We start from the raw sequence: 24,126 nt of genomic DNA on the forward strand, positions 1-24,126 counted from the left end.
GCTCACGTGGCACGTGCCCTGTCCCAGAGGGACACTCTGAGATCGCCCTGGGATATAAAGTAATATTAGGGAATGCTTAGTAACTAGGTGTATCAACTGGGTGGATCTGGCCAGATCCTTAAAAATCTCTCTTGGGCAGCTGCCGGGCAAGGAGGCCACTGGAGTAGTGATGTGTCCCCATGTGAGAGGTGGCAGCCTCACCATGTGCCCTCTGCTCTTATCCTGGGCCAAATGCCAGAGAATGAGCTCTGGGCTCTGGTTTACTACCGCCCTCCTCAGGGGGATCATCTGAGATGGTTCAGGGCTGTGGGGAGTGGAGGGGAGAGGTGAAAGGTGGGACTAGCTGTATGGCTGCGTTTGCGTGCCCTAACAAGTTTGTTTCTCCAACACCATCTCCTTGGAGCAGGAAGGAGGAAGCCTGGCTGGTGTGGGGAGCTGCCTCCTTTCCTCCTCCTCACCACGTCTGCTGAGACCAACATGGCCATGCCAGCAGGCAGGGGAGACTCTGCTCAGCTTTTGCCCTGTAAAATTCATTTCTACCCGAACCCCCCCATATTGACATCTACGCGGGCCAGACCTCTGGAGGAGAACAGAGCTGGAAGTTCTGCACATGCTGTGGTAGCAGCACACTGACTGGTGTGCCCATGCCTCACTTGGACCTCTGCTGTCCCTGCTTCTCCCCAGACAGTCTGTCACACCAAACAGCCCGAGAGAAGTCAGCAAATTGGGGATCTAAGGTGTCTACAGCGCCAGGTCGAGCTTTGGACCACCTTGCGTGGGTGAGATGCTGAGAGCCTTCTCTGCAGCGCAGGTGCGGGCTGTGTGAGGGCGTCTGCCCTGACCAAAGGCGTTGGGATTTTTTTTGTGCCATCCTATGAAATGTGAGGCCACCATGGCGGGGCTGATCACAGGGTTGATGGACCCCTCGGCCTTGCTCTGGAGCAACCTCCCATCACCTGGAGACCTACCTATGCTTACTTGCAGGTGTGGACGTCATAGACACGTATGCACTCCTGACAGCTCACGTAGCAGCACCAGTGGAAGATGCAGTGACACTTCTCCTTCCGTTTCTCAGTCCTGGTGTTGTGGCCACGACCGCAGCACAGCAGGTCACAGCCGTCGATCCCATGGGAGGTGACATTGCATGTTCTGTCCCTCGTCCCAAAGGAGCCTGTCTCTGGGTTGGGCTCGCAAAAATTGGGGGAGTTCTCATAGTAGACCAGATCCCGCTCCGTTGGTGGCTTGAAAAGAGCGTACTTGGCCCTAAGAGTTTCTACCCATCCCCGAGATTCTCGGTGCTTTTCAACCACCATTTCGGAGGCGCTGTCGTATTTATCCTTCAGGTAGTCACCGATTGCCCGGAAATCAGGCTGGGCCCACCAGCAGGTCTTGACCTCGCAGCTTCCCGAGAGACCGTGGCACTTGCACTTCAGGTGCATGTGGTCCAGGATGGTCTGTCCGGGGGAGAGAAAACAAAAGGCGGTCAGCAGAAGCTTACGGTGCCCAGCGTTTGCCTTTGCTACCTGGGTTTAAACGTGTGATCTGAGCTTGGTCTGGAAAGCATAGACTTGGGTGGTGCATGGGAGCTTGGGTGTGTGGCAGAAACATCTCAAGACGGAGATGTCGCACTAGAAAAGCATGGTGAGGAGATGGGCAGCTGCTCTAATCATCTCTCCAACACCATCCAATCTAATCCAATCCAATCCAATCTAACCCCAAATTCCAATCCTTTCAACGGGTCCTCCCTGTTGTGTCTGTGTGGACAATCAGAGCCCAGAGGACGTCTCTGACACATGTGGATGTAGACTGCTCCCCTTGTCCTAGCTTTGCTAACAACCCGTCATCATATGCTCCGACTCTGACACTTTGCACTAGAAAGTAAATGAAATTCTGAATTTAAGGATGTGACACTCTCTTTTCTTCAGAAACCTCCTCTGTATGGGGCAAAATAATCACTGATTTTTATTAAAATTACTAGAATTGGGTTTTTGTTTGTTTTTCTTTGGTTTTTTATAAGAAACTGTCAGTCGTTAACACATATTAGAGATTCAAGCTTCTACCCTTCCACCTCTGCCTGCTGTGGTGTGGAAAAGCGATGTCTAGTGTTTGCTTCAGGTGCTGTTTGAAAGGTCTCTCTGTAGCCTGGTTAAAGCGCGCTGGGTTTGCACGTGACCTAGAGCGGGCAGTGGCCCAGGTACCTGCTGACAGCAAGAACAGAACGGAATATTTTGGTTGGAAGGGACTGACAGCCACCATCTAGTTCAACGAATCACTGGGAGGGACAATGTTACGATGGGAAGTGTGGAGGAAGGAGTAGCTGGGGAGGAAAGTCCTCCTCACTGCTGACCTGAGGTCTTGGGTGGTTGAGTTGGGTTTCTGCGTGCTGCCTTGGGAGACTGAGGCAAGTTTGCTGATGACACAAAACTGGGAGAGGTGGCTGACACACCAGAAGGCTGTGCCATCATTCAGCGTGACCTGGACAGGCTGGAGAGTTGGGCGGAGAGGAACCTCTTGAAATTCAACAAGGGCGAGTGTAGGGTACTGCATCTGGGGAGGAATAACCCCATGTGTCAGTACAGGTTGGGGACTGACCTGCTGGAGAGCAGCTCTGTGGAAAGGGACCTGGGAGTCCTGGTGGGCAACAGGATGCCCATGAGCCAACAATGTGCCCTGGTGGCCAAGAAGGCCAATGGCATCCTGGGGGGCATCAAGCAGAGTGTGGCCATCAGGTGGAGGGAGGTCATCCTCCCTCTCTGCGCTGCCCTCGGGAGGCCACATCTGGAGCAATGTGTTCAGTTCGGGGCTCCCCGGGTCAAGAAGGACAGGGAACTGCTGGAGAGGGTCCAGCGGAGGCTGCGGAGATGCTCAGGGACTGGAACATCTCTCTCCCGAGGAAAGGCTGAGAAGCCTGGGGGTGTTCAGCCTAGAGAAGGCTGAGAGGGGATCTCATCAATGCTGACCAATACTCACAGAGCGGGTGGCAAGAGGATGGGGCCAGACTGTTTCCAGTGGTGCCCAGCGACAGGACAAGGGGCAATGGGCACAAACTGGAACACGGGAAATTTCATCTAAACATGAGGAAAAACTTCTTTACTCTGAGGGTGGCAGAGAACTGGCAGAGGCTGCCCAGAGAGGTGGGGGAGTCTCCCACTCTGGAGCTATTCCAAACCCGCCTGGACCCTGTCCTGTGCCACTGCTGTAGGTGCCCCTGCTCTGGCAGGGGGTGGGACTGGGGGAGCTCCAGAGGGCCCTTCCAACCCTGACCATGCTGTGATTTGGTGTTTGCACTGGAAGCAAGGTGTGTTTTAGCTCTTCTTAACCCTCACCCATCTGTTTGGAGAGAGTGGGAATGCTGTGCCCTGCAAAATAATCCTAGGAAGCTCCTGCCTGGGCATTATTGTGGTCCCATTACATCAGGGGGAGCCAGGCTGGGCCATCCATGCAGGCATGGACAACCAGCTCTGGACCTGCTGGGCACTCACCGTCCTGCCGGCCTCGTTGTTGTGTCTGTTCATGGCTGAGCGGGCATCCGGCCGGTTCTCTCGGGCATCTGCAAATTCCCGGGACACCAGCACACCGAAGTCAGCGTCCTCGCTGCATCCCCCCCATTTCCAGCCATCTCCTGGAGGTCCTTTGTGGTGGGAGTCACAGCCGCATATCGTGGACGTCCCCTCAGCACAGGAGCGGGTTACGGCGAAGGCCACCCCCGCTGACGCGATGGCATGGACAAAGGCAGACTCTCGCGTGGCTGGGAATAAACAGGGCCCATGGGGTTATCAGTCAGTGTAACACTTTGGTTTTCCTTCCCAACCTCCTTCACCATCATCTAAATCTCACTAAAAAGCAAAAAGTTATTAGTTTTTTTAATAAACGTTTTCTGAATTGGGTGCTGCTGGTGTTGCCTTTTGAAGCAGGCGGGCAGAAGTTACTCCAGCTCCATGTATGACAAGTGCAGCATTTCCCCCAAATACAACAGGTGCAGGATTTGATCCCACACAAATGCCGATGGCTGCACAAAACATCAGCAAGAGCTTGAGGGGCCACAGGAGAGAGCTACTGGAGTAATTCCTGGTCTGGAAACCCAGAGAGGGACTCCATGCCTGGAGGTAGTCCAAGAGGAGATGAAGACGCTCCTGTACATGCTGAAATGGGGAAAGGTCAGACAATGGCAAAACAAAGTCTAAGAGCTCATAATTACTCCTAAATGTATGTAGACTAAACAACATGTGACTTTACAGCAATGGAATAAAACCAGCTGAGGATGTGAAGATAACTTCAAAGTTGCTCATTAATTACCGAACGATCCTGGAGGAAATCAAAGCAGACGAAAGTCAATGCTCCTCTTTGACTCTGCAGCTATTGACATGTGCCAGGTACAGAGCGGCCATGAATGAATTTCGACTGTCCCAAAGGAGCGAAGCTGGAGAAAGTCCTGAAAGCACTGAATGCTGAGGAAAGGGTGAAATAAGTTGCCCAGTATGGCTGGGTGAACTGGGAGCTAGGAACCGGAGCATGTGTGGATCCGCGGTGCTGAGAGCAAGAAAATGTTTCGGCAGAACAAAGATAACCTGGGCAGGAGGTGGGGACAAAACAGAAGATCCACATGAAGATGAAGGTGCAATGGGTTTGTTGAGCTGGAGCATCTCTGAACATCACCTCTTCCCACTGTGACCATGGCAGGGCCTTGGCCTTTATCTTCCCTGGTCACTCTGTGGCACCCTGACCTGGACTTTGGACAGCAGCAGCCAAAATGCACATGGGTATGGGGAAGCCACCAGGAGCCATAAAGATGTTTACATTAGCTGGATGTTACAGTCACCTGGTCTGAGAAGGACAACAAGGCCAAGCAGGATGGGTGGGAAACCAGACCAGAACTGCCTGCTCTGTGCCTGGAAGCCAGGGAGCTGCTGTTCTCCGTCACGAACCAAAAACCTCTCCAGCAGCCCTGTGCGCTGCAGTACCCTCTGCCTCAGCATCGTGGCCCTTCCTTGCTCAGTGGCGGTTGCCGTAAAGAGAAAGAACATCTTATTCAGGGTGTGTTGTTCTGGATGGAAATGACCAAAGCCCAGCACTGGTGAAAGCACTCCTGACTTGGCCTGCTACGTCCAGAGGAAACTTCTGAGGTATTAGAAACACCAAATAGCAATATTGTGAGAAGACCTAGAAGACCCGGACCTAGCTTTAGAGGATGTGAAAGGAGATGACTTTGTCTGCTTTAATATGGTGGCATTTTCCTACCGCCAGGTCTGGGAGTTTGACGTTGTGGTTTTGGGAGTCTTGCGCTCTGTCCATAAGTGGACAATACACTGTCAAATTGAAAGGGTATTTCCTGCATTATGTATCTTGGTACGTTCACTCTTCAGGAGGCCGTTGTAGAAGTTGTGACATGGTCTGAACTCGGCTGCTTTTTTTGGTGGTGCTCTGACGGGTGGCTCTTGCGCTGGTTCGAAAGCAGGACAATGGCTAACTTCGAATTTTCAACCCAGATTAAAGCTCAGCCAATTTATACCCTTTGTTCCTGTGCTCACATTGGCTTTCATCTTCAAGTAGCTTTTCTTGGCCCCTGTATTTCCTTCAGGGTGCTTGCAGAGAGCAAAACTTCCATTTTACTGTGCGCAAAGAGCCATATTTGTTAAGTCTTTCCATAAAATGTTGCCTGTGACACTCACCAGCCTGGCTGCCCATCGCTGTGTCTGTTCCTGGCTCTGATTCCTCTCTCCAGAAGGATGAGCAGAAGCAAACGCTCCCTTCCAGCTAAGGACTGACTGGGGCTGAAGGAGAGCGAGTCCTACCACAGCTCTGAACATTAGGACACAGACTGGCAAGTCCCCTGCGTCTGGGGTCTCGCAGTTGTGACCTGACTGTTCAGCTACAGAGCTCTGCTCAGGGTGTTTTTAAAGATTTCTTTTTTGTTTGGTTGGTTGGTTTTGGTTTGTTTGGTGTGGCTTGTTGTGTTTTTTAATATTTTTTTTTTAATAAAGTTGACAGTATTGTACTATTGTACTATTTTTACTCATTTTGAAATCAAGAGGAGTTTGGCTGTTGACTTCAACAACACTGTACTAAATATGGGCTTTTCCAAGCACAGTCAAATGAATATCTCAGTCAGCTTTATCCTTGGGGACATCTTTTGGTTTGGAGCCTCTCTGGTTGAACCATGCTTCCCGGTATGCCACAGGCTGCATCGGTACCGCACCCTGGTGAATGACGCCAGAGTGCTTTAACCCTATGTGCCATCTTCAAAAGATGGAGACTTTAGGACTCTCAATTCAGCGGAGATGTTGGAGTCAATCCAACCTCATGGCAGGAGACCGGGGAGGTGCTGAAGGCAAGTGGTTGGGGGCCACGGTATCGGGGGTCCCGTCACTGGTGGATGGTACCCTGGGTACACTGTAGGAGGTGTTTCCAGGTGCCTCATGGACCAAATGATCAGGACAGTCGTCGGTGGCTGTGGGACAAAGCCAGAATTTTCTGCTGGCTCAGACCAACAATGACCTTGGAGACCATCCCCTCCTTCCGGAGCAGGAACCATGAACTGTCTTCTCAGGTGCCCCATGAATCCCTCATCTGCTCTTGCCTGGTGCCCTGGGGAGGTCTTTGCTGCACCAGGTCGTGCTCCTCGGCCTGCAGTCTTCTCTGCAGAGGTGGGGTCTAGCTTCCAAAAATCAGGTATCTCACATTGAACTAGTTTCACCCTGTGCAGGCGATCGAAAGAGGCAGCTTGCGGGCATGTACCAGCTGTGGACATGCCCATCACGCCTCTGCTGCAGTGTGGGGAACTCGGATCTAGATGCCAAAAGTGATCCTAAACGGGGCTGCTCAATCCTGCCTTTGCCGGTGGGACTGTGATGTGGATTTCACTTTCTTTTAATTCAAACTGTTCCCTCCTTGCCCTCCCCACCTCCGACATGCCAGCAGAGATCCAACCTCTACCTACCGAGGTTTTCCTCAGATATCTTTCACCAACCGCTTACATGGGGACCACTGGGGGCTATGGGCCACAGGTTGAAGATCACTGCTCCAACTGGAGTGTTTCATCCTGACAAAGGCTATTTGGGTGGCCCGTGATCTAAAGCAGATTAGATTAGAGGAGCCAGCAAGCCCTCCTGGCCTCGGACCAGGACAGCTCGGGGGGCAGAGGGGGAGGACACGAGCCGCTCTCCTCGCTGACGTCCCTTCTCTTTCCATCCTGGGAGGGGGGGTCGGTGAGAAAGCGATGGGCAGGGCATGGAGAGTCGCTGCATGTTCTGTACATCCCCGTACGGAGCGCGGCCGCTGGGATGGGAGCCGAGACAGGGCTGGTGCCGCCGTGGCCGGGCCGAGGTGCGATGCACCTCACCCCCAGGGGGGGTCCGCACCCCTCCGCCAACTGCCCCCCAGCACCCCCTGCCTCTGCCCGGCCGGCTCTCCGCGCGATGCCAGGGCCGGGGTGGGGGGGAGCGCTCTGCGAACACAAACGCTTCTCCTTGAAATCCTCCCCGGGGTCTGGGCGAGGAGCCGGGAGAATTTCCCAGAGACGAAACGCGGGAGCGGCGTTCCCAGAACCAGGGGAGGGGCTGGCGAGGGAGGATTAGAGCCGCCTTGACAGTGCACCACTGCGACTGTCTCCCAGCCAGGCCCGTTACCTGCTGGGACACTCAATTTGCCATTGTTCCCGCGGTGTCACACTGTATTACCAGCATAATGCAGAATGTTTCCGCCGGCCAGCGTACCCACGGCACAGAGCACTGGCATTCCCCAGGAGCACCTCGTAGCAACGGGGCAATGTTCCCCTGTCCTGCCGTCACCCTCCAATCCCGCCAGCCCGGCTGGGAAATCCCTATTGATGGCTCTCCCCAGCCCCCCGCCACCGGATCAGAATGGCTAAAGGGCGTGTGAATGCTGCAGCGATTTGAAACGACTGCGGCGCTGGGATGGTATCGCTCGCCTTGCCTCACAGTAGGGGAGGAAGCTTAGCTCTTTCTCATCGGTATAAGCTTATTTTTCTCTCTCCCTCTCTCCTTTCCCTCCCCCTCCCTTTAAGCTGTTGAGTTTATATCAAGACGGCCCCTGATCCCACACACCCCTGTTTAGATGCAAATGACTGCGAGTGTCATGGCTGAGAAAAGCCATGGGTTATCTTGGTGCGGGTCTGCCTTTTCACAGCTCGTGTCAGGGGCTTAGCCGAGCACACAAGGACCCCCGAAGGCAGCCCGGGCCCAGCTGCCTTTTCTGCACCTGGCCCTGCTGCCGTCACGCTCCTCGCAGCCACGCACGGCGGGACCCTGCCCTGGCCGGCCCCGCCAACGGCAAGAGGCTGAAGCCTCACCGGTGTCGAGGAGGATCATTCTGGAGAATCATAGAACAGAATCATAGAATCATCTGGGTTGGAAGGGACCTCTGAGATCATCGAGTCCAACCATCAGCCTAACACTGCCCAAACCACCACTAACCCATGTCCCTCTGCCCCTCTGTTAAATACCTCCAGGGATGGCGACTCCACCACTGCCCTGGGCAGCCTGTGCCAATGCTTGACAGCCCTTTCGGTGAAGGAATTTTTCCTAATATCCATCCTAAACCTCCCCTGGCGCAATTTGAGGCAATTTTCTCTTCTCCCATCACCTGTTCCTTGGGAGCAGAGACCAACTCCCCCCTCACTACACCCTCCTCTCAGGGAGCTGTAGAGAGCGAGAAGGTCTCCCCTCAGCCTCCTTTTCTCCAGCCTCAACACCCCCACTTCCCTCAGCTGCTCCTCACCCAGACGTGTGCTCCAGACCCCTCACCAGCTCTGTTGCCCTTCTCTGGACACACTCCAGCACCTCAGTGTCTTTCTTGTTGTGAGGGGCCCAAAACCGAACACAGTATTTGAGGTGGGGCCTCACCAGTGCTGAGGACAGGAGGATCCTCACTTCCCCAGCCCTGCTGGCCACACGATCCCTGATACAAGCCAGGATGCCATTGGCGTTTTGGCCACCTGGGCACACTGCTGGCTCATGTTCAGCCACTTTGGCCAATACCCCCAGGTCCTTCTCCACCGTACAGCTTTCCAGCCACTCTGTCCCAGGCCTGTAGCGTCCATGGGGTTGGTGTGGCCCAAGTGCAGGACCCAGCACTCAGCCTTGTTGAACCATTGGCCTCAGCCCATGGATCCAGCCTGTCCAGATCCCTTGGTAGAGCCATCCTGCCCTCAACTGCCCAACCTGGTGTTGTCTGTGGACTGACTGAGGCTGCACTAGTGGCATCTTCCTGGAGAAGGAGAGGGAGGAAAGGGCAGCCATGGTGGGGGGAGGCACGGGAAGAGCAGTTCTCCCGGTGCTCAAGGTGAAATGTATGAGCGTGCTGAGGCTCCTGCCAAACTCACTGCTGCAGATCCAGTCCTGCCTGCAACTCGGAGACCTCTTCTTCATCCCAGGAGTCAGTCTCCAGATGCCTGTGGGGCCTTCCTGTCTCACGCACTCACAGCTCTTTCTGGGCACTGCACTTTAACCAAAATCATGAAGTTTGTCACTAACCCAGAGAATGGTGATTGCTGCCCCTCCCAGGAGCAGCAGCAAGTCACCTGGCTCAACCTTGGCTTTGGGGCAGGACTTGGATGGAAGAGAGATTGTCTTTTAATAAAAACTGACCTTATTTGAAAAAGAAAAGGGAGGGAGAAGAGAGAGGGTGGAAAGCAGGTTTTTCTTCCCTCCTTGTCCCAGACTGCACACCTGCAGTATAAATCATCTTGGAGAATTTGCTTGTAAAAACATGATCTTACCCCACATTCTGGGGTTGGTTTTTGTTGGGTTTTTTTGTTTGTTTGTTTGGGTTTTTTTCATAGCCCAGGTTAGAAAATAAGCCATGCACAAAAGAAAACTTGCAGGAAAATGATCAGTGGCCCCAGGAAACCAAAGCCTCGCTGGCTCCAGCTGCCAGGCGTTTTATGGCAAAAACCTCACGAGCCTGAATTTCGAGTAGGGGACGTGGGAGGGAGTCAGGTCGGTCAAGGCGGAGCCGCAGCCGGGGGTGGGTGTTCAGCAGCCCCCAAATGGGAGCACTTTGGGCCCCGTGGGGGTTTCGCTGTGCTGTATTTGCTGTTTATTGCTTTGCTGCAGATTTGAAGCCATGCAAGATTCTGTGAAAGGAGAGATTAGAGTTGTACGGCAAAGCTGGGAAGAGAAGTGAGATGGGGATGTGATGGGAGGCTGTGGGAAGGGTGGGAGTCCCTTAGGCTGTTTCAGGGAGGGATGCCCTGTGCTCCCGCACTGACACCAGCGCCTGAAGCCCGGATGATGTGCCCAGAAGGAGCAACCAAGAATGGCTCGAACATGTGTGCCACGAGAGCGTCTGCGCAGCCAAACCACCGCCAACGGCTCCGTCGTTTTCCCACACCACATTGCTCTTCAGACTAAGCTCTCCTTGAATGAAAGCAACTGTCATTAACATTTTTTGCAGCTCCTTTAAAAGGAAATTATCTTCAATTTCTTTTCAGGCTGTATTAGAAATGATTTTCCATTCTATTGTAGCAAGAGCTACGCCTTTGAAGTTTTTTTCCAAAATAGCTTCAATCTACCTAAGGGAGTAGCAGGTGAGATTAACCTAAATGTTGCTCTTTGATACTTAGAGGTGATTTCATCCAGGTAGTTATCATAGCTTAAATACTGGCTATTTTGGGCTTAGTATGTAATGCCTCTTGGCCTAATGCACAGTGCAAACTGCGGTGGTGATTGTCATCTTCGTCTGAGTCTTGCTATTAATTAATGATTCTTAGTTTGTGGGGTTACACCCCTCCATGTGTCCTGGAAGTCAACAAGAAGAGAAGACAGCAATAGCTGCCACAGATGCTCGGGGCTTGCCCAGGCGTAAACCACGCAGCCGGGGATGATCGCAGATGGCGGTTCCAGGTTATGGGCTCAAAACTCTTGATTTCTGTTGTTGCTGCATCTAAGAAAGATGGGACAACAGCCAGGGAGAAGGCGATGCTGTGAAGGCATCAGAAGTGTCCAGCAGCCCTGTCCCCAGCCCCCTCGGCAGTGACGAGCCGTGCGGGTTCCCGGGTTCATCACAGCTAACAAGGTCTAACAGGTTTTATTGCCAATGTTATCTCTTCCTGCAGCTGAGAAAGCAGTGGCTGAAAGGGTTACGTTTTTCTCTGCCACTACTCATGCTGCCAACTTCGGGAATCGCAAAGGCTTTCCCGGTGTTACTCGTTGATACCTCGGTGAAATGAGTCCCATCCTGTCTCCGCTCATTAATTTTCAAGGCAGCAGCGAAAAGACATTTGCACATTTAAAAAATGTAAATAATAACCACAATCAAATGGGTTGGACTTTGAAGCATCGTTATTTGCAGATGATACTGTTTATTTTTAACTGTTCTACTTACGGGTTAGTGAGATGCGAGAATAAATACATTTTTCAGGCTAATTGCCTGACAGTACTGTCTAGGAGACCATTGACGCGTCACGGTTGGATCAGGAAAGCTGTATAACAAATGTGCTCAATAATTTTTCTCCATCTGTCATAAAAGTTTCAGAGCTATGGGTGATATTTTACTTTGTCAGCTTGGAGTGCATGGAAGTGTTGAGGCATGTCCACACACAAGGTCCCTGCAGCCGAAAGAATCTTAAAATACTCTTCATAAATTCAAAGTTCGGTTTGCTTATTATGGGGAGGATGGTTCAAATCCAATTTTTAAGTGCTTTCTTGCTGACAGAAACGGTGGTGAGAGATTTTCAGTGCCTGAATGCTGTAACAGTTCTTTCATACCGTGTTTAAAAATTTTATCATTTTTTTATGACAGTTTTTAAGAAAATTAAAACTTTGTGACCTTGTAAGTGCTGAGCTTTAGGACATGCTTTTATTAGGCAGCAAATTATAGTGTGGCAAGCCTTGGTGACAAGTTATGTGATAGTAAATAAAGCAGTTACCCCAAAATACATCCTGGCGAAACAGAGGGAAATTGAATCTCATGGTCCCATTAGCACTCGAATAGAACTTCACAATCCTGATTTCTGCAAAGAGTAGCACTTCAACCCAAATGAGTCATTTTCACTGAAATACACTACTGATGTTTCAGGAAACAGTACCATTATTGGAAGGCTGAAGCTTGAAAAAATTATCACGAACTGTTTATGTGCAGCATATTACAGCTTTGTAAGAGATTCACCAGGAGATATGCACACTCCAGGAGACTATTGGGAAACAGTCTAATGTCCTAGCTTTCAGCCCTAATTTCTCCAATTTCTTAAAGGCTGTACCATAACATTCCCATTTCCAAAGCATCACCGGGAAGAATAATTTCTTTTCAATAAACAGACTTCATTGGACTGCAGAGACTCAGTGCGTGTCGATACCAATGAAGTTAAGCTTCAGAAGTGGTTTTGGTTGCAGTTACGAAGCTGTGAAACCAAGACGTTACCTGAAGACGTCCCTTGTGCTAAACTCAGCACGGAGCCAACAAAATCCATGGGATGGGATGGAGAGAAGGGGAAAGGGAGGTTTTATCGACTGTTTGGTTCAGTTTCACTGGAATGCTTTTTAATCTAAGGTCTTGCTTTGCTAAGTGCACACCTGAGAAGTGGGATAGTTCATCTGCCACCAAAGTCCTCCAGCACCTTCCTTTCAGGCCATATTTGGCTGCAGGCTGGTGGTACAGGTGCCCAGCTCTCTTGGGGCCCAACATCTCACTTTTCTCAGTGTAACGCCCAGGCTGTGACCTCATTGGAAATCCCAACATTATGGTGCCTCATCAATGTGCTTCCAGTATGCCTGATCCATGCCAGCGGGTCTAGAAAGGTGGCCTTTCAGGAGGAGGTGATGAAGATGAGTAAGCACATGCATTTGGAGAGAGGAGAGGGAAAATACATTTATTCTTGCTCTTTTTGTTCCTAGCCTTGACTGTTTGGGGCTCATCTGTGAAAAGATATGTTGAAATCCCAACTAAGGCTGGTCAGGACCATGGATTTCAACCATGGCTTCTCACTGGTGGGCAAACTTCTGCGCACTGGCCTGCTGGGGTAGACAGTGCATGCTTCAAAAGGCCTGCCTTGATCCCAAGGAACCTGACCACAACCCCTCTCCTTGGCTTTTCCCCTGGGTCTGCTGGACCCTGTTGTTTGGAAGCGCTGCACGTCCTGGGCAGGGAAGATGGAAGATGGAGCCCCCGGTTCCAGAACATGTGAGGGGGTTAGACCTTCCCTTTCCTGCACTTTGTCCTACCTGGCCCTACAGAGAGCTCCTGGATGGGAACAGACCCTTCCCTCATTACCCCTTTCAATGTAACACACACACACACACACAAATTTGGAAAAAAAAAATAAAATTGGAGAAATTAGGGTTGAAATCTAGGACATCAGATGCTTTCCCCAATGTGTTCCCAGTAGGACATTCATGGCGTATCCAAAAGCTGAGATGTGACAGCTCTCCCCACCCTGGCAAACCTGTTCCACTTCAACCCCCCGGCTTCGCTGTTTACCTTTGTCCAGGACTGGCCCGAAGATGGCCAGGCTGTCGTCGATGGTGGTGCAGTTCCAGCGACGGCCCCGGAACTGGTGCTGGCACTCCTGGATGCCCAATTTCACCCCCTCGGCCACGCTGGGCATGATCTCAATGTAGTTGCGGCAGAAGCGGAGCTGCTTGGGGACGAGGCCGGGGATGGAGCCGCAGAGGATGGGCTGGGACCCCAGGGAGCTGTACTGCTGACCTAGTGCAAGGGACCTGCAAGGGACAGAGGACAGCGTGAGGGTTGGGAAACCAGCTAGCACTAATGGTCCTGCCCCCACCACCATCCCCAGGGGGAATTTCATCAGCCAAGGTGAACCAATAGTTCAGGGAGACAAAGTACTGGAAAAACAGGGATTTCCTAAGGAAACAAAAGACTTCCTACTGAATAACACTGACGTGAAAAAGGCTTTCACACCTGAAGACATCATGGTCCTTTGTGGGCACAGAGGGAGGGACTCAGCTCCCTACATGGAGGCACCCAGAGCCATTCAGTGTCCTTCCAAGTGTCTGAGACATCCCCATGGGGATAGTGGATCTGACAAAGGACCTGCGAGGAACGGTATCTGGGCAAAAGAAACCTGGAGGCTGGGGAGTACCCTGGGGTGTCTCAGCTGTCAGAAGCCACTGATGTGAGAGTTTTTAAATTGTGGCCAAGGTGGGAAGTGTCCTGTCCAATGCTAAGTTCATCAACAGAAGGATCACCGTTTACTGGAGAGGTGCTGCTCTGGGGTCAGGCACATCAGTGACCCACGTCCCAGGCTGTCTTGACACCTCTGCAGGTGGTCCCAGCAGAGACTGAACCACCACAGTTCCACCCTGATGGCCATCAGCCTCTAGCTGCAGCTGTGAGTCAGGCAGATGTGCTGGTACGTGGTGAAGGTGCTGCAGGGCAGATTTGAGAGGACCTTTTCCTACTGGTCCAAGGACCTGCCAATTGCCCAGCATTAAATATGTGGCTCAAACTCCTTAATTGGCCAGAAATTGTCACTGAAGGGTGAAGACACATATTTGCTTAAAGAGGGACCGAAATACCTGCTATTATACACAAACAAGGATAGTCCTACAGCTACTGCCTTGCTTGGGATCCAGACCATCCTGGACAACATGTGGTCAAATCTGTGAATGAGCAGCTGGTTCTGTAACAGAGTGGATGTAATGAACTCAGTTGCTTCCAGTGCAGAAATCTCACAGTCTGGGTACCAATATAAGCAAATATTAAAGAGTTTTTATTTAGCATGTCCATATTTCTCTTGTACCAGGGAGTCCACAGTTGGACGCAGGACTTGAAGTGGGGTCTTACCAGTGCTGAGTAGAGAGGAAGGATCTCCTCCGTCTACCTGCTGGCAATGCTTTTCCTTGCGCAGCCCTAATGGCTTTCTTTGCTGCAATGGCACATTGCAGCTTCACGTTCACTTTTTTGTCCGCAAGTGCCCCCAGGTCTTTTTCTGCTGCTGCTTTGTGGCTGGTCGCACCCCCAGCCTTTGCGGGTGCATGGGGTTGTTTCTCCCCAGGTTATTTCTCCCCAAGTCACTTGGTTGAATTGCATGATATTCCTGTCTGCCCATTGCCCAGCCTTTAGCGGTCCCCTCAAACCATCTGGGGTATCAACCACTTCTCCCAGTTTTGTTGTGTTTTTCCCTAACCCACCTGCCCACACCTGAAGATGGTGTGTGGGCTAATCAATCATTTTGTAGTCCTTAGTTAATTCAGATTGGGAGAGACCTCAGGAGGTCTTTAGTCCAACCTCCTGCTCAGAGCACGCACAGTTTCCAAGTTAGATCAGGTTTCTCAGGGCCTTGTCCTTCTACCATTTGAAAACCTCCAAGGACAGAGATGCCACCACTTTATTTGACTGTCCTTGTCCTGAACTGCTCATCCAGCCTGGGATCTCAGGCTGGATGCTGAGCTGACACCCGATGGTTGAATTAATTGCGCACTAATGATTTTAGGATGTAAAGAGAATCCCAGGGTACCTCCTCAGGTGAGACGTCTCTGCTGAGGACACTGAATGAGAAGATCTGACTCCCATCCTGGCTGGGAAGCACATGCCTCCAATCCCTGCCCCAGTGCTGTCTTCTGCCACATCTCCCTGCTCAACTTTCAGCCCTGTTTCTCCTACACCGTTCTACCCACCTACGAGGCAGTGGGACAACTGCTCGGGACTTCAGGTCCATAGCACTGCATGCAATGTTTTGACTCCATCTCCCACAACCTTGCATGGGACACACAGAAGAGGGGCAACCAGATATGGTTGGGAGGCAGCAGAGGGCAGTGCACTAGGACTGGTTCCCAGAGCTTCCACCAAGTGCAATCTGATGGGAGGGAGCTCAGCACTGCTGGGATGACTGCTCAGCTCCAAGCAAGAGTTGTGAACAACCTTAACTTCTTTCTCCATCCAGCAAGGCCATCAACGTTGGGAACAAGCAGGTGAGCACATTCCATTTCTCCAGACACCCACTCCTGTAGACAGACTCCAGTCTCGGGGGAGCAACACGCTGCAAGATGCTTTCTCCTGCCTGGATTTGCACAGTGGTGGAAGTGAAGTTTATATTCAGTGTCAGAGTTAACAAGGATGTCCCTGCAGCAGCAGTTTCTCACAGCAGTGGTGGTGGAGGGTTGGGCTGGTGTGCTTGCCATGAGGTCCACACCATGGCATGCATGCAGATTAATTCTGCTGTAGCTCGCCAGTGTAAAGCCTCAGGGACCCTGCAGAAAGCAGCAATGACCTCGAAGGAGTAAGAGCTGGGAAGTAAGTTCTGGGGAACTCCCGGGCTCCCAGGACACGTCCTCCCATTCAACCACAGACTTGGTCAAATAACTTCTTTAAACTCCTGAACCATCTCATAGCAGACTTCCCGGCCTGGAAGGCTGGACCGGAGATGTGTAGTCAGTTTTGGTCCACCTGTTTTGAGGTTGGGGTTGTGATCTGTTGTGTGAGAGAGGTCCATGGGGAGGATGGAGGCTGCTCTTCGTTGCACGTGGTCACACACATTTTGATGACCTGTTCCAAGCTTTGCCACCTTTTCCTTTTCTTCCTCTTTTGAAAGGTCTCCATCATTCCTAAGTGTCTGTTTTTAATTTTCCTTGTTGATGATTCCTGAGAGCACCTTCTCTCCAATCATCACCTAATTTTCATTTTTGTTCTCATGTCAATGAACTTGTCATTTCCCCACTGCTGATCCTTCTTAGACAGATATAAAAACATCTCATTCCTCTTGGCCCATCATCCCCATCTCCCCGACAAGTCCTGGGAAGGCACACGGGTCAGGGTGCTGTGGTTGAGGTGCTGCAGCTCTGGGACCCCTCCTGGGTCCCATGGGCCGACGATTTCTCTATACGGTGGCTGAGATGTGAAGATGAAACAAAACCTATTTGAAATCCAGATCTGAGATCCCAGGGGCACATCTTGGCTCTGTGTGGCTCTAACACAGAAATCACAAGAGCTCGTGGGGAGGAAGCAAATATATGAGGAAAGGAAGAATCACAGAGTGAATTTGGAATAGATGGAGGACATCGACAATATTTAAAGCACAAACCACAACTCCAAGGCTGGCAACTGCAGGAGCGACAGACCCCACACTTCCCTGTCTTTCTTTCAGTGCTGGTGTCCTTCCTTGCTGCCTGAGCCTATGTGTCTCCAGCTCCCATCATGTCAAAGGGAAATAGACATTTCCTACCCCTGCTCCACTGCCCCCAGCTTTACCTGCAGAAGGTGACAGATGCATTTTCCCAGCATCAACTCGCAACCCAGACGCTTTGCACGCTCAAGGGCAGGAGCTGTAAAAGCCAGACAGCTCTGCTTGGCTGGGAGAGTCCCTTTCATGGCTGCGTGTACAAGTGTGAGCAGACAGTTGTGCACATAAAGGTAGGCTTTTGTGTGCATGCGTGTGAGTGCAGGGCACAACACAAGGAGGATGAGTGCCTGTGGCAAACTCATGGGAAATCCCTTTTCTCTTTCTCTGCCTAATCCCTTAAATCTCCCAGGAGTCCCGACACTGTCTGTCAGGCCAGTGACTCCTTTTGTTCCCATCCAATAGTGCTAGACACAGCAGAGCCGTGGATCCAACAGCCTCCAGTTGACTCTTTGTGGTTCCCATTGATCTGGGATGAGCTTTTGGAGCCCTGGGAGTAAATGATCTTGTGCAGATCCTCTTTCTGCAATTACCGGCGGGTGCACCCTTCAAGAGGTGACTCATGTCTTCGCATTGCCTCAGTGTGGAAGATACTGTGCCCACCCTCTCAACTTCATCCTCCCTACAGAGATGGCCAGCAACCTCATCTTCTGTTTGGGCCACCAGCTGGAAAGACATATGGCATCAAGAGGAATTAGACCTAGTAGTATTTGAAAGTATCAGGCTTTGGCCAGATTAGAAATGTGCCAAAACATATGAACAGGAATTTTTAGAATGAGCACTAAGAAAGGTTTCCTGCCAGTGAGAGCAAAAGCTGCTAGGACATTTCTTCTTTCTTCTCTGCAGGAGACTGGAAGCTGCGTTGCTCAGAGCACTCAGGACTGGGCTGCACAGTGCAGCACAGGCTACCCATCTGAGCTGGGTTTTATGAGCCAGAGACAAACCTTGGTGAGCTGCTCCCCCTGCGAAGAATTGAAAACCTCACTTGGGGTGGTTCCCTGGTTGGCTGCTGTCTGGCAAGAAAGCAGCTTCTTGGAAAGAGGTTTGTCCATCCTCTACTGTGTGTGCAGGACACCATGAGGGCTGACCCAAAGGGTTTGCTCACACGTGTTTCACATTCCAGTTTTGGCCCCTCTGCTCCACCCTGGGGAGACCCCCCTGCAGCGCTGCCTCCAGCTCGGGGAGCCTCAACAGAAGGACATGGACCTATCAGAGCAGGGCCAGAGGAGGCCCTGGAGATGCTGCGAGGGCTAGAGCCCCTCTGCTGGGAGGACAGGCTGGGAGAGGTGGGGGGGGTTCAGCCTGGAGAAGAGAAGGCTCCGGGGAGACCTTAGAGCCCCTTCCAGTGCCTAAAGAGGCTCCAGGAGAGCTGGGGAGGGACTCTGGATCAGCGAGGAGAGTGATGGGATGAAGGGGAACAGTTTTAAACTGAAAGAGGGGAGATTCAGATGAGACATGAGGAAGAAATTCTTGCCTGTGAGGGTGGTGAGCTCCTGGCGCAGGTTGCCCCGAGAAGCTGTGGCTGCCCCATCCCTGGAGGTGTTCAAGACCAGGTTGGATGGGGCTTGGAGCAACGTGGGCTGGTGGGAGGTGTCCCTGCCCAGGGCAGGGGGTGGGACTGGATGATGTATAAGGTCCCTTCCAACCCAAACCTTCTGTGATTCCATGAAAGTGAACTTCCAGGAGGGGACCAGCTACCTGGGAAGTAATCTGGTGTGGTCACCCCTTTACCTTTCTTCTGCAATCCTATAAACCTTTTGCCACCTTTAATGAGTCCTGGGAGCCCAGCTGGATGGACAGGAACCTGTTTTTTTCCTCTCTCAGCCCTGGAAAATAATGACATTTATGTGAGGAGTGTACTACAGCCTCCAATGAACTGTCAGTGGGGCAGCCTCTGTGCTTGCTGCGACTGTGTTGCAGCTTTTTACTTGAAATGCAGGGTGAAGTTTTCTGGGATGTACTGCTAAGGGAGTGGTTTCTAGCTCTAAACTCAGCAGCTGAAAGCAGATGAGTGAAGAGCAATTTTTCCTTTTTCCCACTATATTGAGGACACCACCAGCCCTGTGGCCAGCTGAGCAGGAAAGCTCTGGGCTGTAGAGCTGCAGTATCTCCAAGGGCTCATCTTCTGCCATGGAACTGGACATCCCTGCATGATGGCTCTTCCTTGCCTCTCCTGAGGGATCTCCCATCTAAATGTAGACATGCCATAGGGATCCTGTACCCCACTGTGCCATTTCCTTTGACAAAATTGTTAGAAAGAGCTTGTATTTTCATCCCTGGAGCCCCCAGCACACCTGGAGATCCATGCAGAAAGACATGGCTGTGGGCATTGCCCAGAGGAAGCTGCTGGTCATGGTGACTCCCGTCATGGAGGGAGGTCACAGCAACTGCTGCGCCTATGGGATGTGTAGGTTGGTAAGTACCATGTGCTCACAGACTCAGCCTTCCTTTGGCTTCCTCCTGCCCGGGGCCAGAGCAGACCTGTGCCAAGAGCCATCTCCCTTCAGGACTCTTCCATGTGAGTGCTGGGGGGCCACCACACCGTCACCTTCTCCCTTTGTCTCAGCATCGATTAGATAACAACCACTCTTCCTAAATGCCTTGAGAGCCATAGATAGGAACACTCCTTGAGGGCTCCAAGGACCTGGTAGAAATGAGGCTCTTTAAAACCACGATATTTCCTCCCACAGCAACTCAGGGCACAGCAGCATAATGGTACAAGGCAAACGTCCGTCCTGCCTGTGCCCTCTAACATCTTGTCACTGCCCCGTATCGATCCCTGCAATTCTTACAGCGCACCGGGAAAACTCCGCGTCAGCAGGAGGAATCCATGTCACAGTTCAGGTCTCGTTTGCCACCCGCTGTCTGGGAGAAAGCCTGTCTCTGCCTGCAGGGTTTTTTATGGTACTATTTTTAGACATATTTGGCTTTTTCCAATTCTGGGCCATGTTCTGCTAAAGATGGACAGCTGTAGAAGCTGGCACCCCACTGTTTTACAGTGCTGAGTGGCCCAGGGGTGATACACTGAAATGCACGGTGGGAGCCAGGCGATTTTCATGCTGGCTCTTTCTCTTTATTTAGTGCCGTTTGAGCCCTGCTCAGCTCTCACCAATTTTGCCCTTTCCCCCTTCCTAGCTGAGGCACCATCACGCACTTGCTTTTCCGGTCAATAAAGGGCTGTGCAAAACCACGGCAAGCAGAGGTGCGCGATTAACGCAAACCTTCCAGTTTGTTTTGTTGTGGTACGTTTTGAACTGTCCAGCTCGGCCTAGTGGAACACTTAAAGTGTTTTTACCAAGTGGCAGACGTTATTTTTAAGGTCAGAGATCATGAATCTCGTCCCAAGTGGCAGACGTTATTTTTAAGGTCAGAGATCATGAATCTCGTCCCAACTTTGACAGAGGTGTCCTTATACGCAAACAAGTGCCTCCAGCTGCTCACTCAGTTCTGCTGGCCGGCCTTCGGAGAGTTATTACATCTGGTATAATATTCATATCTTCTAATTCCTGTAATTTGCTGACTGCAGCCCTTTGTGAGCAGGGTAAGACACAAATTCTTGGGTTTCTCTGAAGATCAAGAGCAGCAAGAGGGAAATTTTTGCAAGTCAAAGCATGCGATATATATGCACATATGAGCCTGAGAAATGCCAGGTCTTGGCTGAATGCGGAGAACAGACAAAAAGATGACAGAATTCAAATAAGGAACACTGCGGTTTACTAGGGAACCGGATGGCTTTAATGAATCCAATGCCTTTGCTCATAAATCACTCACTATTTCACCTCTACTGAACGTGGCTTGAGTTTTGAGCTTCTCTGTAGAGTGGGCACTTGTGTCCCTGGTATGAGACATCGCTGTTACCACAGACTCACCACCAAACTTTGCAATCATTGGTGGGCTCTGCAAAACAGACAGGAACTTCACTTTTTTTAAAAAGAGAGCTTCAACTGCCTAAGCGTTAGAGGTTGATCCCCCTGACAAGGGTGAGTCCCACGGGCATGAGCACGGACGTTGGGTTTTTACGTATTACTGCCAAAAAAGTCTGTGTAGACTTTACACACGAGTGTGATGCGACCTCTTGAACAATAGTGTGTATGAATTGCACGATCTGCACAAAATTCAGCACCCCACAAGGCCAGATTCTGTCCAGTTAAGATTCTCCTTTAATTTAGTTACACCTAAGGGCTAGAAACCTTTCTAAAACCTCCACAAAGGCAAAAGTTCACCTAGGAATTGCTCCCAAGCCTGTGGCTCCATAGACATAGGTTAAGCATCCCTCTGAGAGCTCTCCCAGAGCGACAGCTCAGGGTATTTCAATTCCTCTAGATCCTGGGTGGCATTTGTTTATTATCCATGCAAGCCAGTGATGCCTCCCTCTGTGAGTTGTGTCCTACCTACAGCTGCAGAGCCCTCTTCCAGCAGCCTCTTCTAGGAGGGCTTAATCCTTCCTCCAAGCACCGCAGGATAGAGAGATGTCACCAGTGGTGGGGCAGTGCCCCATGGGAGGATCTTGCAAAGACCAAGGGTGGTCAGCTTGTGTTGTTCAGGGGCGCATAGCACCAGCTGGCTAGAAATTTGGCAATTTACCGAGAAATCATAGAATGGTTTGGGTTGGAAGGGACCTTAAAGATGATCTAGTTCCAACCCCGCTGCCCTGGGCAGGGACACCTTCCACCAGACCAGGTTGAAAAATGTTATTTCCAGAAGGAAACAAGGAGAAAGCACTTAATAAAATGATCCTCCGATCAGTGTACAGGGGTTGGAGAGCATGTTCCCTGCCTATAATCCCAGATGAAGGGAGAGGTGCCATTAATGGTTGTGCTTTTATTTTTGAGATATCAGAATGATGATTTCTCAGGTATTGCTAAAAAATGAATGCTACAAAGAAATGCTGAAGAGAAGGCTGCTTAGGCTCTGAGGAATTAGGGTGAGGGGCTAGTGTTGTTTTATTTTAGCCTCCAACTAACACTGTGTTGAAGTAGATATTGAGTCACATCCCAGGCTATATCTACATTAAGTCAAACAGAAAGCCGCATATCTGCGCACAAGGGAAATTGTTCGTTGTAAACAAAGACTTTTTTTTCATGTTGGCTGGATACCGCACAGTCTGGTTATTCTGGAGTGATAATCTCATTTCCCTATGACCTACCACTCGGCTGCGCTGCAGGTAAGTAGGCAGCAAAGCTCAATAAAGCCATTCTTACAGATGATGGTTTAAGGGCCTCTCAAAGTGGGGCAAAGTATGACTGTTTCACTCGAGAAGGAATTGCAAACCCTCTGGCAGCTCGCTGTGAATCCTGCTGCGTGCAGCATGTCAGCAAGTTGGTGCTGAAGTCTGCAGCAGTTGGTCCACTCTGCATTCACTCCTGGGCTTGCTGTGAGCAGGTTTCCATCCTCCCCATCAACCACGTCGTTTGGAAACGGTGTCAAAACAATGAAATATCTTCTGCAAGAGGCAGAGGTATCGGGTCCTACTAAGTATGAATAGCTGTCAAAGCACACAGAGGCACCAGCGAAGTGGTGACTATCATCTGCTGTTATGTTCAATGGGAAGCTGAAGCTGGGAAATCCTGGGCTGCAGGACACCAGCTCAAGCCCCTGAGATCTGCTGGTAGAGACAGAAGAGGGCAAACAAACTCTTCAGTCTGGTCTGGTCTGGGTCCTAGGAGCAGCTACTGCATCTTGGGAAGTGAAGCAGTGCATAATGGATGGGAAAGAGTGGTTTTAAGCAACACGTATCACAAAAATTGCCTCACAGTCACTTGTGTTTGGCAGTTCAAGCAAACAAGAAAAGAACAGGGCTGGGAAGGCAGCGGCCTCCAAAGAGAGATGCAGTGTGCAAGACCTCTGACCAGATGTGGGGGTCTGCCTGGCTGAAGGGGGCTGAATAACAGACTCTACTGCAGACACGCAAAGCTTGGGGAGATAGAGTGCCCTCCCCTTCTGGGCTGGTGGATTTGCAGCTGCCGGCAGTGTTCGTGTGGCCATCTGGAAAGTCCTCATTAAATCATGTCCTCCTCAAATCTGTTGGACAAAGAAAGGAGTGAGGTCCTCCCAAAGGCCCTGCATTGACCACTCAATGTTGAATGTATGATCTCAGCCCCACGGCTTGGTTACTGATTCTGATGCCAGGGCTGGCCAGACCAGCCTCCCGGGAGCAGAGGAGCCGATTTCTCCTGAGGTCCCTGTGATGGGGGTCCCCAGACAGTTTCCTAAGGGCTCAACAAGCCTTGTCCCAGATTATTGCTAACTGGGCGTTGAAGCAGAGTGGTGAGTTCTGACACACTGCAGCAGGAAAATGAAGTGCCAGCAAGTGGATGGATAGCAGAGAAGGCAAGAAGAGGCTTGCCCTGTAGACAACCTGGCAGAGGCTGGATTACTTTAAGCTCTCAGCATTTAATCTCAGGGAGACATGAATGAGAAGGAGGTTAATGAGTGCCGTGATATGGTGAAAAGGGAAAGCCAGAGAAGGCAAAAGCCAAGATGAGGCTCAAGGAAGCATCAAGGTGAGCGTTGGAAGGAGGTAGCTGGGGAGGAGCTTGCCCTGCTCAGTGCAGGTCGGCCTCTTGGAGTGTTTACACTCAGGGGAACATTAGCCATAATTTTATGTATTTCTCATTCTGTGATTTCAACCATTAAAACAATTGCCAGTGGACACCCAGTAACAACAGAGCATCCCTCCTAAAGATGACCATCCTGTTTGTGTTTTATCTTCTCCCTCCACGCTAAGAAAAAAGTGACTATTGTCAGTGGGTTGTGCTTTCCCTCATTCTGTTTATAAAGTGCGTCCAAATTCTGAAGGTTTAATGAGTCTTAGGTGCATACAGGGGTGCAGGGGAGATGCATTGCTCAGAACCCAAACATTCCTTTGGGTTTACATCATGAGATGGTTTCTTAGCTGAAAGCAGGAGTTACACATGGATGGTGTAGTCAGTTTTTTTTCACTGTCTAAACCCCAAACGTATTTTCTTCAATCTCTCACTGACCTACCAAATAATCAGCATCATATTTAACCTCTCAGCCCACATGTGTTG

At 51.0% G+C, this 24,126-nt stretch overlaps 1 protein-coding gene across 1 annotated transcript in view; it reads right to left on the reverse strand.

The window, feature by feature from the left end:
• Nucleotides 1–974: 974 nt before the first annotated feature.
• Nucleotides 975–24,126, reverse strand: part of WNT3 (Wnt family member 3) — a gene marked incomplete at both ends in the record, with an annotated part of 52,198 nt that continues 29,046 nt past the window's right edge. Inside the window, 3 exons of the mRNA XM_082495145.1 lie at nt 975–1,454; nt 3,483–3,748; nt 13,435–13,676. Of these exons, the coding sequence (XP_082351271.1) occupies nt 975–1,454; nt 3,483–3,748; nt 13,435–13,676 (988 nt within the window). The remainder of the gene's footprint in view (nt 1,455–3,482; nt 3,749–13,434; nt 13,677–24,126) is intronic.

Source organism: Vanellus vanellus, assembly GCF_965231255.1.
Source record: "Vanellus vanellus genome assembly, chromosome: 24".
NCBI classification, from domain to species: Eukaryota; Metazoa; Chordata; class Aves; order Charadriiformes; family Charadriidae; genus Vanellus; species Vanellus vanellus.